This window comes from Pyxicephalus adspersus, chromosome 6, assembly GCF_032062135.1.
Source record: "Pyxicephalus adspersus chromosome 6, UCB_Pads_2.0, whole genome shotgun sequence".
Taxonomy (NCBI): domain Eukaryota; kingdom Metazoa; phylum Chordata; class Amphibia; order Anura; family Pyxicephalidae; genus Pyxicephalus; species Pyxicephalus adspersus.
Window position 1 is genome coordinate 35,008,446 of NC_092863.1, and position 17,836 is coordinate 35,026,281.

Genomic DNA, 17,836 nt, shown 5'->3' on the forward strand with positions numbered 1-17,836 from the left:
AAAAAAAAAATTTCATGAAAACCTGTGACGCTTTTGGAACAGAAATCTAGAAATCAGTGTAACGCTCAGGTGGTTAATTAACAGGGTTGGATATATATTTTCCTCAGCTTTGTCATGCAGATGAAACTGCCGATAAATCTGTCATAAACAGCAGATAGATATTGTTGGTGGAAGGATCACTGTATGTCTACAAAATCTACACCTTGTCTGTGAACAATTTATTACATATTGTACATTGACAGCCTTGTGTGGATGGTCCTTACAAAGCTGTTGGGATGAATTAACTCAAAAAAGTGCCAGATGCAATGGGAGGTTCAGGCCCCAATACACATGGCTAACGTGCTTGCTACTTATACCCTCTGCATGCTCCATTTGCATCTGGCTAGCCAGCAACATAGGGACAAGTGCAGAATCTGGGCTAGCCAGCAGGGGAGCCAGAAGGAAGTGAAGCTCTAGCCTTAAAAATAGCCAAGTGCAAGTGAAAGGTCTGGGTTGCCAGCAAAGAAGCCAAGTGCAAGTAAAACCTGCCCTCTATTTGCACCTGTCTACCTTTCTGGCTAATCCAATAACCCCACTTGCACCTGGCTCCTTTGTTGGTTAGCTTAGACTGACTTGACTTTTTCAATGATGGACCTAGAGGTACTGATAACACAAAAAACATCAATTATAGGTATATAAAGACTAATAATTATAGGTATAGTACGTCTCAGCTGTCATTGTCTGGTGGCCGTATTGACTGAGCCTCTCCGATTTCCTAAATTCTGTGTTCCAATCCAAGATCAGAATAGCTCTGATCTAAGTCAAAATCAACTCCAATTACTTTTACCATTTCCTTGGCTGTTCCTTTAGGGACAGTAACCATCTACAAACACTAACAAATGAGAACAATCAAATTGGTCAGCATTTTATTGACCATTGTTTTTATGGGTTTACAGGTTCCTTTTACTTACAATAGTAGTGGTGGTAAGGTTTGAAGAATATATACAGGGAATTACTTGAAACTTGGGATATTACTGTCCTTAATAATAAAAACATTGAATGAATGCAAAATTGCCTTTTAGACAACAATAGTGTGCGGGTCACAATAGTGTGGAAAGGTGACTTGGTTTGTTTTTTTCCCTAAATTTGCAAACATAAACCTGATTACATACACAAATTCAAAATATCTTTTTCTTTTTAATTTTTTCCCTAAATTAAAGCTTTAAACATAAGATAACATAAGAAGGGGTAACTATTATTTATTTATTTCTTAATATTGTACTTGTCAATCCTTTATTAGATAATGTTTGGCCAGGAAATAGACGTATACTGTCCGCCATCCCCTGGCATGTTAACTGAAGATCTACAACCATACCAACATGGTCTTCTGTTTTACCAGGTACATGCTTTGTCCACAACCTAGACCAGCTTTGTGTGCAGACTGGTTCTTTGAGCTGTAGACTATCCTAAAGGGACCTTTGATTGTTTGCTGTGTTTTCCACCAGTAAGTTGTACTATTTTGGACATCATAAATATGAGTCTTCTTGTGTCTCCTAAAACAGACCTACCACCGCACTTTTTATTGTATTTAAAAAGGTAGATACTCCTTTTATATAAAGTACAAATTGTGTTTTTAAATTTTTATTAAAAAAAAGAGAAGACAACCTCCTCTTCTGTCTTTACTGCTATGCTGGTAAAGACCCAATCTTGTGCAGTGCGAGATTGGTGATGTAAGCAAAAGCAGGAAGAAAAAGCACAAAGAGTCCTCTTGCCAGAACAAGTTAAGAATCTAAGACAACAGGGGAGCAAAAGGAAGTCAATTGTAGAGGGATCAAGGGCTCTGCAGAAGTAAAGTGTCTTTTTTTCCACTTTAAAGCATGGGGAAAAAAATAGTATTTTTGTTCTTACTATAAATTCTTTACAACTTTTTTTTTGGAGTTTATTGAAGTACATGGTTTCCATTCCTGTTTTTGATCATGTTCTTGGTATTGCTTAATGCAAAACTGGAGCATGCTGGTAGTGGGAGAGGTATCATGAGCCACACACTCCTCTAGCAATCAGTATAACCACAAGGGTTTTTGTGTTCCTCAATAGAAATATTATAGATTAAAGGTAATTAATGTGAACACAAAAATCCTGTTTTCATTTGTTTTTTTTTTGTTTTCATTTTGTTTCATTTATACTGGAATACCATTTAAACATTATAAAAAGAACAAAACGATTCATCTTTCAGCTGCATAAAAGTTCTATAAATAATTACTTCAAACATTTTATGTATTCTACAATTCATTCTAAAAGAAAATACAGTATTATTGATTAATCTGGGTCATAATAAATAAAGAAAAAAATATGTTTACAATCCTTGGGAATTAATTAGTTACTAAATATACTGAGAAATCTGTTGAGAAATGTCTATGGCATTAAAGTAGACTGAAATTGAATCTCATTCATAGCATATAAAAAGGCATGTGTCTGAAATGTTCACATTGTTTATCATGCAGGGGTGTTGTAGTTTTTTCATTTACTATTTTATTTAGTGATTTGCATTACTAAATGGTGTTGCATAATTACAGTACAGTATATAATGATTGAGAACAAGATTCTTGTTTCCCAAGGTAAGGTTAGAATAGTAATTAAAACATTGAACTATGTTCAATGTTCAAATCCCTATTTAAATGTGTAATTTGTAACAGGTTGTCCCATAGTATGGCTGGTAAGGTCAAAGGTAGAAATTGTGTAGTGCTCAGGATGTGGTGCTTATTGTATTGGTTCCAGAAATGATAGCAGGGTTTCTGCCAGACAGATGGCTTTTTGGTAATGGCCATTTTAAAGCGTCTGGACCCTTCTTGTCTGGGTCTACACCTGGCCTGAAATTCCAGGTGTCTTGTTTAAATAATCAGCTGCATTCTGATGTGCACTCACTGGGTTCCCAGTGTGACAGGACAAGAAAGCTCCAGGACCAAAGTCTGTCATTACTATGTTTTCCATTAGATACCAAGGGGTAGCTAGCTAGGTGCCCAGCCAATATATATCTGTAGGTGCATTTAGGTGTGCACAGGTAACATGAAGAAATGTACGATTTTGTAAGCACCTATCCCTGTTTACATTTTCATAACAGGTAACAAATAGCATGGTATTTTAGCTTTCTGAAGATTAGCGGTTAATAAATTCTTTCCAACATTGCAACTGCGAATATTTTCAGCAGAAAAGGAGGATTTTAAACCATTTAAACCATTTTAAACCATCATTGTTGCATTTACGATATGGTCAATCTTGATTTATCAGACTGCAAAACTGACTCACATAATTTCTATATATTTTTTAATAGTATTTTACACATAGAGTTTCCTAATATTGATTTAAGTGCTACTAATTAAACTAATTAAACACAAGATAGAAACATAAGAAGGACAAAGGTTGAAACAAAGTACATGGGGGCATTAGAAAGCTGACATAATTATAACTTAGCCGACTGCAAAAAAACTTCTCGGGAGAACAGTTGTAAAACTAGTGATCTGTGGAAGAACTTCTGATTGCAAATAGCTGGAGGAGGTCAGGTAGATGGGTAAGAGATGGAGGCGATTGGCTGTTGTGCTGGTGTTGTGGCAGGTGATAGTAAGAAGCATCATCTGGATCCTTTTCTTCTATGTGCACTACCCTCTCTGCCAGGTCCTGTTAATGGTCTTCTTGGAAGGGTAAGGTTAGATACTGGGTAAGGTTAGGCACTAGGCAGGAGTGTCTCTCTTCTCTACATACAGGCCCTATTCAGTACACAAATGTATGGGTCTCTGCACTTACAGGACCATTATAATTAAAATAAATTCTGATAGCTGTATACATGTCAATAAAATAGTAAATCCTCTTTATTAATTAACAGGGTTGGATATATATTTTCCTCAGCTTTGTCATGCAGATGAAACTGCCGATAAATCTGACATAAGCAGCAGATATATATTGTTGGTGGAAGGATCACTGTATGTCTACAAAATCTACACCTTGTCTGTGAACAATTTATTACATATTGTAGTACATTGACAGCCTTGTGTGAATGGTCCTTACAAAGCTGTTGGGATGAATTAACTCAAAAAGAGCCAGCAATGGGAGGTTCAGGCCCCAATACACATGGCTAACGTGCTTGCTAACTATACCCTCTGCATGCTCCATTTGCATCTGGCTAGCCAGCAACATAGGGACAAGTGCTGAATCTGAGCTAGTCAGCAGGGGAGCCAGAAGGAAGTGAAGCTCTAGCCTTAAAAATAGCCAAGTGCAAGTGAAAGGTCTGGGTAGCCAGCAAGGAAGCCAAGTGCAAGTAAAACCTGCCCTCCATTTGTACCTGTCTAGCTTTCTGGCTAATCCAAACACCCCACTTGCACCTGGCTCCTTTGCTTGTTAGCTTAGACTGACTTGACTTTTTCAATGATGGACCTAGAGGTACTGAGAACACAAAAAACATCAATTATAGGTATATAAAACTATTAGTTATAGGTAAAGTATGTCTCAGCTGTCATTGTCTGGTGGCGGACCATACTTGTCAATGTCCGGCTGCCGTATTGACTGAGCCTCTTGGATTTCCTAAATTCTGAGTTCCAATCCAAGATCAGAATACCTCTGATCTAAGTCAAAATCAACTCCAATTTCTTTTACCATTTCCTTGGCTGGCTGTTCCTTTAGGGACAGTAACCATCTACAAACACTTACAAATGAGAACAATCAAATTGGTCAGCATTTTATTGACCATTGTTTTTATGGGTTTACAGGTTCCTTTTACTTACAATAGTAGTGGTGGTAAGGAGACAGCTTTTCACTATGTACGTTAATGAGCCTGAAGTTAACCTGAACAGTGCTAACATTCATCTCTATCACGGCGGAATCAAATGGTGGATATTCAAATCTGCACATTTGATTCACTGATAAACATTGTCACCAGATGCTGGAGCATGTTCTGCATAAATGATATCAGTTAGCTATCTCAACTCTAAGTCTCTATGTGATCATTGTAACAATTCCTATTAGTACAGTAAATATTGAAAGATAATGTTTGACTAAGTTTGCAGACTTTGCACTGCAACGGGGTTCATATATTTTTAATTATTTCAGGCATATTGTCTTTCAGCTACAATTCCATTTATCTCGTATCTTTTATTCTATTATAACATGTTTAATCCTTTCCATTCAAATCAGATAAACAAGCACAAAAACAGAAGTACAAGTGTGATCAAAATCACGCTACTCAGTGAAACTCAAAAACAGAACGTTATATAAGGAAGATTTTCCAACAACCATTTGTTGTGTGGTAGATACAGAAGAAGTATTAGAATTATCACCATTCTACCAGAAAAAAACAATCTTCATCATCCTGTAAACATGGACAATCACACCGTAAATAATATGTTCTACCTAAATGCCTTTGCTGGGGAAACAAGACTGAAAGGTTTTTTTTTTGTTTTGTTTCTTATTATATACCTCATAACAGTGATTGGGAATATGTTTATATTTATTCTGACAAATTTCGACTTTCATCTTCAGACCCCTATGTATTTCTTTCTTAAGAATCTCTCCATTCTGGATATCTGTTACACTTCTACAACCCTGCCACAAATGTTGGTGAACTTTTTGATTGAACATTTTGCCATTTCCTTACCAGCATGCATTATTCAGTTATATTTTTTACTGTCTTTGGGAGCTTCTGAATCCTCATTTCTGGCAACAATGGCTTATGACCGATACTTTGCCATTTGTAATCCTTTAAGGTACTCCGCTATAATGAGTCAGGATGTTTGTACCCATATGGTTGTTGGCACTTGGGTAGTTGGCAGCGTATATGGGGCAATTCACACTGCAAACACATTTAGGTTGCCATTTTGTGGGCCAAAAATACTCAATCATTATTTCTGTGATATTCCACCCCTGCTTAAGATTTCCTGTATGAACACCTATATTAACGAGGTTACTGTCTTTGCTGTTGGTGGTTTTCTCATGATTGGCTGTTTCATTTTAATTTGTGGATCCTAAGTACATATTTTGTTTTCAGTTTTGAGAATACCAAAAGGAGGTGGACGAATGAAAACATTTTCAACATGTGTTTCTCACCTTGTTGTTGTCCTGCTTTTTTATGGAAGTGGCTGTTTCATGTACATGAGGCCAAAATCGAATCTTCTGGCAGACAAGGAATGGCTTCTATCCATTTTCTACACCAGTATTACACCTCTCTTGAATCCCATTATATATAGCCTGAGGAACAAAGATATCAGAGGAGCTCTTTTTTTTCTAATGTCTCAGCGTGAAGCTATTTGTAAATGAAAGATTATCACCTTGATGGTGATTGTGACTAGGGATGAAGATCAGGGATCACAATGAATTTATGTGAATTTTACTAGAAGCAAATTCATAGTACCATGACCTTTGTAATCAGCCTTTGAACTTAGATAAGCTCAGAAGGTAAAAGAATAATGGGGGCTTTGTTATCTTTTATCCACTCACTATAGTACATTTCCAACAGCTATTTGTGAGTGTGTGTTGTAGAAGTTTAAGAGCTGACAGGAAGAGTAAGATTGTTGAAATATGCTTTATTACTATGAAATGCAGTGTGATTTGCTGCATATTCTTGTGTACACCCTATTCACTGTTCATAAACCCAACAGTTTTTTTTAGACTTGCCTTTTTGTGCGTGTCAACAACTACTGTAGTTGTTGGATCCCCTTGAAATTGTTTTTTTCACATTTCACATTTATTTATTAGAATGCCCTTTGCTTGCAGCTCACAACCACAAACTTATCAACTAAAACCAAGCATCAAACATATATCCCTCTCTATTGACATAGCCTCCAATATATTAAGGCTATTACGACCATTTAAATGCCATAAATAAACAAATGGCAGGCAGGCCTATAGTGAGAGGTAGAGGTTCTATAAATGGAGGTGGTAGGGGCAAGCAAGTTCTCATTAGACAACATCTGTCTTTTCTGTTGCAAAGTGGCCATAATATACATCTAAGGAATGTAAAATAGTTATGAAGTGCCTGGCAAAGGATTTGTTTTCTAGGAAAGATTGTACATTTTCTGCAACTATTGATGAAGCACCCTCTTTTCCTCCTTCTCTTCTTGGAATTTTGGAATAGCCCAACCTATTGTCATCGAGGACTCATTGGAATTGTTTGATAACACAACTGCATGAGTGCAGGGGGATAGTGTTGGTGATGTGCATGCCTTCCTCATTTCAGCCTTATGGTGGTCAAATAGTTCAGATTAGAGTGGATTCCAAATTTGTACTTTTTCAATTGAATCAGAATTAGGAATTTCAGCAATCTTAGGTCACCTCCCAGGTCAGATAATCTTACACTTCTAAAAATTCTGGTTTCTCTCCTCTACAAAGGGCTGGCATTAGTGCAGTCTCATATAAAAGACAGAGTACATCTAGACAGGGCTCCAATTTGTCCTACTGTGCTAGTGAGCCAGGGACAGAGTTTGGAGTAGCTAATAAAGACACATGGTGCAGACAGCGCTTGCAATTTTCTGCTACTGTTGCCAATTTCTCATTTTGCTTTTGACAGGGCAGCTCAGAGCAGCAAATAATAACAGTGAGAAAAAAGGAACAGATAGTATTTGCCAAGATGGTATTATCTGCTACTGCTAGTCTGCTGGTGCAGAAGTACAAACAGTGATTATTTTAGGAAGTTTTAGGTATCTTGAACAGTCTGTATCCATTTTTTTAAAGGTTCCCCTTACAATTGTGCTGTTGGTGGTTGTGGTAGGTGCTAGAGTGGTTGGTGGTGATATATTGTCTGTTTCGCCTTAGAAACAAGTGGCTGAAACAGGTGACCAAACCAGGATTTGTTCATTTTATAGAATGTTAGTGTCTCCACAGCAACAATGGCACTCTTTGACATGCACTCGTGGGTGGATAAGCATGAACCTGGATGTAATACTTGGACAATTCTGGCCAAACATTCAGTTTTATTGCCCCATAACCAGAGGGGAAGATAAGATCATACCATATGCCCTTTTTGATATTGTAACTCCCCATCCTCATGCTGCTGTTGCTGCTGAAAATGGTTGTCCATCATGTCAAAGAGACTGTAGTAAACCCTGTGTGGTCTGGGGCTGGAGTCTGGAAGTCATAACAGAGACAAATGGACATGGGGGCAGATATATGCCTGCTGAAGAAATGGGACTCTGGTATGACCTTTACAGGAAAATACGTTCCAGTGTCTGTACAATGTTTGTTCATGATAGCAATAGCACTGTCCTGAATCAAAGAAACACAAGTGCTCAAATCTGCTGAAATGGGAGCACAATGGGTGCAAACCTTTGGGTGGACCTGGCAACACAATAAAAATTTAGAGAAGTAGAAACATTCCAAGCTAAATGTTCACAGAGTGCATGGATTGCTTGGTTTGAAAAATAATGGTTGCATAGTATCTTCCAGAGTAGATTAGCACACATTAAGTTTTACAAAGAAGCTGGCTTTCACCAAGTTGTACAGCAGGCACTGTACAATCAGTAGCTTTGACAGGAAAGTTGTTTTGTGAGCCCTGCAGCAACACCATTTCTTCCACCAGCAGAAGTAGCTGCAAAACCATAACAGTAAAAAAACTACTTGTGCCACTATCAATGTTCTCCTCCTGAGCACTTTTCTCTTATAGATCTTCTGGACTGAATAAATGTTGTTCATTAGCACTGTCATCAGTGTTTGTTTCCTGTGATTCACACAAATTGCATGTATTTTTTCTAAAAGATGAAACTCCTATCTGAAAACTCAGTAGGTTTGGTTTGATTAAAGCAGGGGTCCCCAACCCCTGGTCCGTGGCCCACTGGCTCAGGACCTGCGATGGGAGAGTGGGCAGGTTCTGGCATCATGACATCATTCTGGGGGGAAGTTTCTTGCCCTTTGAGTGGCACACGGCTCCCCGCACATGCGCGGTCCAGAGTCCATCAGATTAGTGGTCCAACTTCAACCCATTGATGGCATTTCCACACCAGCTCAATGGCCTGATTTAAAGCTCTCATAGACTGAAGAAGATACACCTTCATCAGTGAACCTGGGTGATCCAACAAACCTGGTATGGATGGTGTCCAGGATTGAAAATATTTGCTAACATATAACATATAACTTTTAAGAAATTGCTGGATCACCCAGGTTCACTGATGAAGTAGTATCTTCTCCAGCTTTTGGGAGTTTTAATAAATCAGGTCCAATGTGTCTATACATCAACAGTCTAAATATGAAAAAAACTGAAGAGTGCTACAAACTGGTCCCATCCCTTTAGCTCAAAATGCTGGCGACTTAAGCACTGTATTTTCTCTATTCTTCCTAACAGCTGCTGCAAACAGACCCCCCCCCCCCGCACCCCTACCAGCACAGCAACACATAATGGTGCCTTGTGTTCCCACATTTTTAGAGGGCTGCAGCAGTGATGTCATCCCCTTGTAGAAGATTGAAGATGTTGTGCCAATATGGCCATCTGTGATTATTAGATCTGGCAAATCCGAGACTTGGAACAGAACTTGTATGCTCCGGCAGCTGGAGAATATGGAGAAGTGGAAGTGGATAAGGAAGGGGAAGTTTATTGGATACATCATGTGCTCAGTGTGCCCTGCTCCCATCTGTAAGGAGAACTGGGCACCAATGGTGAATTTGCCTAATATGGTGTTCTCTGGTAATTGCCAATCAAGCTGCATGACGATGGGCTGCACAGACAGGTCCCACTACCAGACATTGGGCCCACATGCCACTCTCATGAAGTCTGTTTATAACAGAAATATGCACATAAATATCTCACTGAAGGACATTTATTGATGTTAGGATCTGGTTGCACTCCTCCTGTTCCTCCTCACACACAGATGCAAATACCAGTCCCAATGTTGGGTTTTTGCCCTTCTATGGCCCTGTCCAGCTCTGCTAGTGTAGTAGACATACAACCACATGACCTTTTGTTTGCAGACACAACAAAACTCCCTGCAAAATCACATATGATTGAATCATCATGGAGGCTCTGGACTACCTCGGTAACCTGAGTGGGCTGACAGTACTGCCTCACGTTACTGTACTGTACCAGCAGTGACATGGGAACTAGTAAAATGCAAAACTGATGAAATGCCATCAAGTAAAAATAAGAGAAGAAAAAGGGTCTGTGGTAAAAACAATTCCCTTATTAGGGGTTGTCCTAATTGTCTACCCGTTGATGCTTTTATTTGCACCAACGCAGGTAAAATTGTATCAGAATCAATACCTAACCAGAGAAATTAATATCCTTCACGTTTAATTGACTTTGTGTTGAACTGTTTTTTTAGTAGTGTCTTTGTGTGTGTGTTTCTTGCATTGCAAAAAACTATTTAAAGAACTATTACATTTTGAACCACCCACACATAACAGTTTCCATGTGTACATGGCAGGTGACATGATCAGTAGTCATATTAAAAGGATGGATTTAAACTTCATTTTACTAAGTTATGTTATGTCTCTACTGTGTGAACATTGCTCAAGCTTTAAAGGACATCTAACTCACAGTGTTAAGGAGCAATGTCCCTAGAGTGTGAAATAAAAAGTCAGCTGCACAAAGTTATTATAGGATCAGCCGATATCTAACAGAGCAAGGTTCTCATAGAGTAGCTGTATCCTGAATACACACACAAAGCTCTAAGCTGCCATTAATTGGGGCAAATACAGTAACTTTGGCAGAAGGGAGTCATATATAGGAGGTTTTCTTGGGTTGAGCTGAGATAGTCAGGCCCTCCATCCTCTCTGTGTAGGATGTGCTTGAACGAACAAGCACCACATACAGGCTGGGGTTGTTAATTACAGCCAGATTGACTTAGACAACTTTTACACAACAATACAGTATCTTTGGTAGGCACAGCCAAATTTTTGTTTTAAATTAATTGAGTAGAACTTTTCAACTTTTTCCTTGCATTTTTTTTACATCTTCTATTTCATTTAATACCAAATAAGATTTAAAATGTACTGAATTATAATATGTAATGTCCCTCCAAAATTAAGCAACCATCACTACCCCCTACACAATATCTGATGCTGTACTCCATGATCATGTCATCAAAAATTTGTAAGAATTGCTAGGCTTTTCAATGTGTCAATTTATCTACAACACATGGAGCAGTAAAATCATTTAAAGGGATAACTTATTTTTCTGGCTTTCTTGGGATATTTATTTAGGAAGTCTTTAGTTCTCGAAAAAGAAAAAGCAAACCTTTGGTGTAGAAAAATTACTTTATAATCAATAGGGTATACCGTCTCAAGAGTAAACATCTGAACTGTAGAGTAGAGTAGTGTTACATCTATAAATACTCATTGGATTTTAGTTTTAATAACATTTAATAAAGACCAATACAACAGACATTACACTGTTTCCCTAAATTGTTTCCCCTCAATTAAATCTTTTTCTGCTTATTTCTTGTTGTGATTCAACAAACAGATTCTGTTTCAATCTTCTAATGACACTTTGTTGCTATTTTCATTTCTAAAGCACTAAACCAATTTTTTTTCAATAAACCTATTCATGATTTTAATAACCCATTCTTTATACTCAAGGCAATTTAGGTCTTTTACATTTTTGCATTGGGTTAGTATAAAAGAAAACTTTAAGTGAGATGCAAAATTTAAAGATATGTACCGCATGTCTAATTTTTTTAGTTCCTGCTTTATGGTCTCTTCTTCCAATGACAAAGCACTGATATTTATGGATTTATTCATTTGTTATATGTATTGAAAAAAGTAAACCATGAAAAAACAACAGACCTTTGTAAACTAATACTGTTTTTATACCAGTTACTTTTCTCTACGTTCACATTTTGACAGTTTTTGTACTTTTTGACATTGCTTTATATTTATGTATCAAATTTCCAGTGTTGCTTTGAAGAATATATACAGGGAATTACTTGAAACTTGGGATATTACTGTCCTTAATAATAAAAACATTGAATGAATGCAAAATTACCTTTTAGACAACAATAGTGTGCGGGTCACAATAGTGTGCAAAGGTGGCTTGGTTTGTTTTTTTCCCTAAATTTGCAAACATAAACCTGATTACATACACAAATTCAAAAAATCTTTTTCTTTTTAATTTTTTCCCTAAATTAAAGCTTTAAACATAAGATAACATAAGAAGGGGTAAATATTGTTACAAATGTATGGGCCTGATTTATTAGGAAAAAAAATGTAATAAGGTGAGGTGGCATGAAATGGTTTTAAGTGATCCTTTGTTCCACCTAAATTAACACTTAAGTAAATCAGGTTTACTTAAGGTCAACTTATCATGCATCTGCATGAATTAGGTCCTTTATTTCCCATGAAACATGGCATTTCTATCTTATATTTATTAAAATAGTGATGCACAGATATTTAACAACTCTTGATTCTCCCTTATTAACTGCTGAATGTATTTCTGACCTTCAATATAAAATATTGATTATTTCTGAAATTAAATACTTTACTATGTCTTGGTCTATGTACAGCATGGCCAATAATGAAAGCATCCAACTTACCGACCAAATGCATTTCATTTTGCTTGGCTTCCAGACTTCTCCTTTCATCAAGACTATTCTTACAACAGTCTTTTCTATTGCCTATATATTCACACTACTGGAAAATACAGCGATTATTGGTATTGTAAGATGGGATCCCAAACTTTACACACCCATGTATTTCTTCCTTAGCAAACTTTCATGCTTGGAAATGCTATATGTCTCTGTTACCGTTCCAAAAATGTTGAGTGATCTTATTACAGAAACCAATGTGATTTCTGTTTGGGGCTGTCTGTTACAGCTGTATTTGTTTCTGTCTATAGGATGTGTAGAGTGCTTCTTGTTGGCAGCAATGGCCTATGACCGATATCTTGCCATCTGTAATCCACTACTTTATCACAGTATTATGACATCTTCAGTTTGCTGGCTTCTGACCGGAGGCAGTGTGTTTTTAGGCTTTCTTGCTTGCTCCTTCTCAATAGGTTTAATAGCTCAACTAGACTTTTGTGGTTCCAGGACTATTAACCACTACCTATGTGACATATCACCAGTCATTCACCTTTCCTGTGAGGATATCTCTACTGTAGAGCTTGTAGACTTTATATCTGCTTTGCTTGTGTTGATAACTTCACTGGTACTCATAACAGTATCTTATATCTACATCATATCTGTTATGATGAAAATACCTGTTGCCCGAGGTTGGAAGAAAGCCTTCTCCACTTGTGCATCTCACTTGATAGTAGTTATTTTATTTTTTGGAACAACCATATTTATGTATGCAAGGCCCCAAGCTATTGACTCCTTTGATTTTAACAAATATCTGTCTGTGCTGTATTCTTTTTTTATCCCAATGTTAAACCCATTGATCTACACTTTGCGAAACACTGACATGAGAAAGAGTTTACAAGCTATATTTAGTTTTTAGATTTTTTGGATGTAGTAAATTGTAATATAAATATAAAAATCTGTTCAAAACAGGTTTTGTGTAAACATTTAATCTAAAGAAAATAAAATCAGAACGTCTTTGTAAAAACTAAAACTGTGTCTCTACTATTCTTAAAGCTGGAAAATGTGCATAATTACTTTTACTTTCCTAAATACACACAGATGGACATGTCTTTGCAAAACTTTTGCTGGATTTCTAAAATGTGTAATTCTCTGCAAAATTACCTGTAGTAAGATTATATGATAACTGAAATGTCTGCTCCCCTTAAAATACTAAGCCAAAGGCTTTGGTAAGTTGTAAAGAGCTTACCTCGGGCAGGTACAGGGTTGAGGAGTTATGATTTCACTCTAACCATATGTTTGTTCTAGATCAGTAATTTAGAAAATGCTAACATTTTCTGAATATTGTAAGCAATGGCAGCCTACATGATCCACTTAAATACAAGCCTCTGACCTGGACCAATTGTTACATAGTTACAAGCTTTTACATGCTCTTTCTCATATGATGATTGTTCTATGGCAGTGATTTGGAAAGCACTGAAGTCAGAGACAGCCATACAACTGGATCAGAAGATCAGAAGTTGGTCTTCTTTCGTTATTCCTCTCACTACAGGTTTTCATTGAGAATTCTCTTGTCAAGTAATGACTGGTATTTTGCAATCTGTAATTCACTACTTGTATTAGACATCTGCAGTGTGCTGGATTCTGATATATAGTATGTCAGCTTGTTCTTAGGCTTCTGTGCTTGGTTATGCTCCAAAGCCACTACCTATGAGATCTATGACTAGTCATTCATCACGTAATTGCCATCTGATTTCTTGACCTAGGGAGCACTGTGAGATTTTTTTAAAGCTTTCAAAAGTGAAATTTTTTTTAAAACAAATTTACATTTGCAAAGCTTTCATTTTCAAAACATTTGGGCAAAAATAACATGTGAAATCAATTTCACTAAAATGTGGCTTTCATTCTAACTAGAGATGGATTTCAGGCTGAAACTCGTCAATTAATGGTACAAAATAGTAACAAATGTGACATACTGGGCCTGATTTATTGAAACTCTTCAAGACTGTAGAAGATAGACTATCATGGGAGAACCCGGATGATTCATAATGTATGAATTTATGTATCTTACATAGGAATGCTACATTCACTTTTGCACATTTTCCTAAATACACATATGCTTACATTTAAAGCTTTTGCTTTTGAGTGGTTAGTATATACGACTCATTTTCACAATGTAAGATTGCGAGTCAAACAATTTATTGAAGGCAATGTACTTTGTGGTTGAAAGGTTTCCCATACAAAAAGCCAATAACCAAGCTAAAGCAGTGAAGACCAGGGAAGAAGAAGGAGGATATTCTATAGACATTATTGTCCAAGTATGACTTAATGATGATGAAACACAGTTGGGATGAAGACAAATTGTGATGGGTGAGACCATGGCAACTCATACAGTGGATCTCAGGACCAGCACTGCATTACAAATGGGAAAAATACACAATATATTTGATTTAATAAAGCTCCTTAAGACTGTAGATGATAGACTATCATGGGTGAACCTGTGTAAGCATGGCAATGAATTTCTTAAAATTATTTAGTTAGGAAATGTTTTCAATCTTGACCTAGATCCATGCCAGGTTTTCTGAATTGCCAGGATTCACCCATGATAGTCTATCTTCTCCAGTCTTTGATAGCTTTGATAAATCAAGCCCAAAGCTGGTTTCCAGTCATGTGTGTTAAGAATAGCAAGGCCTTTAACCAAAATTATCAGATTCTGCAGAGCATGCCTATTTAAACCTGGGGTCCGAATCTAGAGCAAAAGATGACCAGGATAGACCTTGCCAGACCAAGCAACTCTGATTTCAGTTTTTAGAGCAGAAGCAAAGTAGACTTTAGGGAATGAAAAGGCTACCCTGCAGCCAATGCAGAGGGGATTATCTTGAATTGCTGTCAGTAAAGCAAGACTGAAGGCAACCCACACACAGACCCATAAGAGTTCAGTTGTCGGTACCAAAAAAAGCCAAATCTATGGCTATTTCCACCATGAAATATATGACCCTGACATATATTACAATAGTTTAACAACCACTAAATATGTGATGTTGCATGAAAAGCCTCCTCATCTGGCTCAATGGTATTTATCTGCCCATGCCATTGTTTATAGTAGTTTGCCTATTGGTTATAATGTTAAAGATATTTCCACCTTGCCTGTTACCCCTACCACATTTTCGGGTAGAATTTCCCTTAAAACTTAATTCGGGAACTCTGATGGCTTCCTGAGCAATACTAGAATTTGGCAGTAATGTTGCCTCATGGTATTGTACTACAATGTTCTGTCAGCCACATTATTCTTGCTTAAGTTGCTTGTGCCTCATCAGGTCTTCTAGAGGTGGAACGAGCACTGCTTTCTCTGCTGTAAGTTTCCAAAGAATGTTCATGATATCATCCTAACTATGCTGTGAGCAATGCTATGGGCCTGGTATGGAGGCAGAGAGTCCGATTTTGACACACTATACAACTGTTGTGTGACCTTGGTTTCTAAGGGAATGTTAACAGCTGCCTCAGGATCTAGTTATCCTACTGCTGGCACTATGTCAGCTGCTCGGTCACACAAACCACAGCATTGGCTCCTAAAGAACCAACATCTGCACATTTGACAGTTGTTATCAGTTAATGGTTCTAGTAGGGAATGGATAGGGCTAGAATTTGATCGGAGAAGCTGGGTGCACACTTTTTTAGTATGTGTATATTGTTATACATTATTGTACATTGCGTTAAGATAACCTATTTAAAATGAATGGTATTCCAACATTCATTAAAAATTAGTTGCCACCACAATGCACTAATGTGCAAAATGTGCATTAACATGTTTTGCAGTAATGCATACGGCATCATTGATTGTAAATCTATATTAAATATTTTTAATATATTAGGACAGCAATAGATACTCCCAATAGTTTTCATTATAGGAATAAATTGTTTTATGTTTTTCTCCCAAGTGAATGGCTTGTACATCAATGACATATAAAGAGCCTTTTATAAGACTTGTGAACACACATTTCTCAATTTGTACATCAAAGAGATAAACTGTTGTGTTTTTCCGTAACATTTTACTTTGCTTTTCACTTTTTTGTTATAGTAGGTATGAGAGAAAACTTGCAAGACATCTCTATAATTCTGGTTTGGAAACCAATGAAAACATGCATACATATTGCATCATATTTCTTACTCTCAGTTGTTTTATAATTTAAAATGCAGAACACTACAAAAAAACCTGCTACTGAATTTGTCTTAAAATACATTTTTACATTACTTTATGTTTTAATGGTACTATTAGCATATTTCTAGTAAAAGAACGTGTGAAGGAAACATGCATTTTTATATCCTGGGAAGACTGTTTATGGTTGACCATAAAAACAAAGCACTGGTATATAAGGTATGGTGAAATAAATATGTGAATGGGTATTTTTGGCCAGAGGAGAGATCTACAGGAGATTTACTCAGGGTAGTTATTCCATTTAGACCCTATGTAGCTTCATATAACTCTTTCAGCAAATCATCTACTAGTAATACAATTCATACAGAATGACTAAAGAGTCCCAGTTCCAAAAAAAACAATAACGATACAATATTGGTATATATTTTTATAAATAATATATTGTAAGATTATTATTAAAATAATAATCTTCTAAAAGAACCATATTCAAAACAATAAAAAAGACTTTGCATGGGGCAATAAAGGTACTTTTAAGTCCAGGCTTAGCATTGTCACTGGTAAAGGAACATTATGTCTTGCAGCGCCAAACACAACTTCACACACCTGGCTCTTTGAGGGTGGGGTAAAAGAGCATATATAATGATCCCACTAAACTTAAAACTCTTTGTGCAGGTCATCACTGTGGATATTTGTAATTTGATGTCGAAACTTATGGGAAAAGAAACAGCCAAGTGCAAGTGAATGAGAACTGAAAATGGGACATATATACAATAAAAATAACAATTATTATTACCATCAAAACATACATTTGGATTAAAAGTTTTAGAAAATCATGGCTGCAGATTGAAATGTAAAGGTAAATTCTAAAAAAAAATAACATTTTAAAAAATATGTGTGTATTTTTTTATGGTTATCATTTCTTTTAAAACCATTTATTTCCCCTTAGTAGGGTTCTGTCTGGACATTGTGTACCTGTCACTACCAAAACGCACTTATGGTGTTAATACTCAGCTATACTAATTTAGGGGCAGACATATCAATAGATGTTCTGTCTTTGAAAGGGACAGAACCAACCCCAGCAGAAGGAAGTTTTGGTTGTGCCAGGTAACAACTATAATGAAAATTGTTTTTGTCAAGGTAATTATCTTTGAAAATTGGGTTCTTTTATATTAACCTGAATGTACTCATTACTTTTTTTTCAATTCTAGGTGCTTTCCTT

General features: G+C 36.7%; 1 protein-coding gene across 1 annotated transcript; it reads left to right on the forward strand.

The window, feature by feature from the left end:
• The first annotated feature begins 12,447 nt into the window (after window positions 1-12,447).
• Window positions 12,448-13,380, forward strand: LOC140332686 (olfactory receptor 6B9-like). Its single transcript, XM_072413879.1, has one exon. It carries the CDS (start codon window positions 12,448-12,450, stop codon window positions 13,378-13,380), a length of 933 nt encoding a protein of 310 aa, XP_072269980.1.
• Window positions 13,381-17,836: the final 4,456 nt, after the last annotated feature.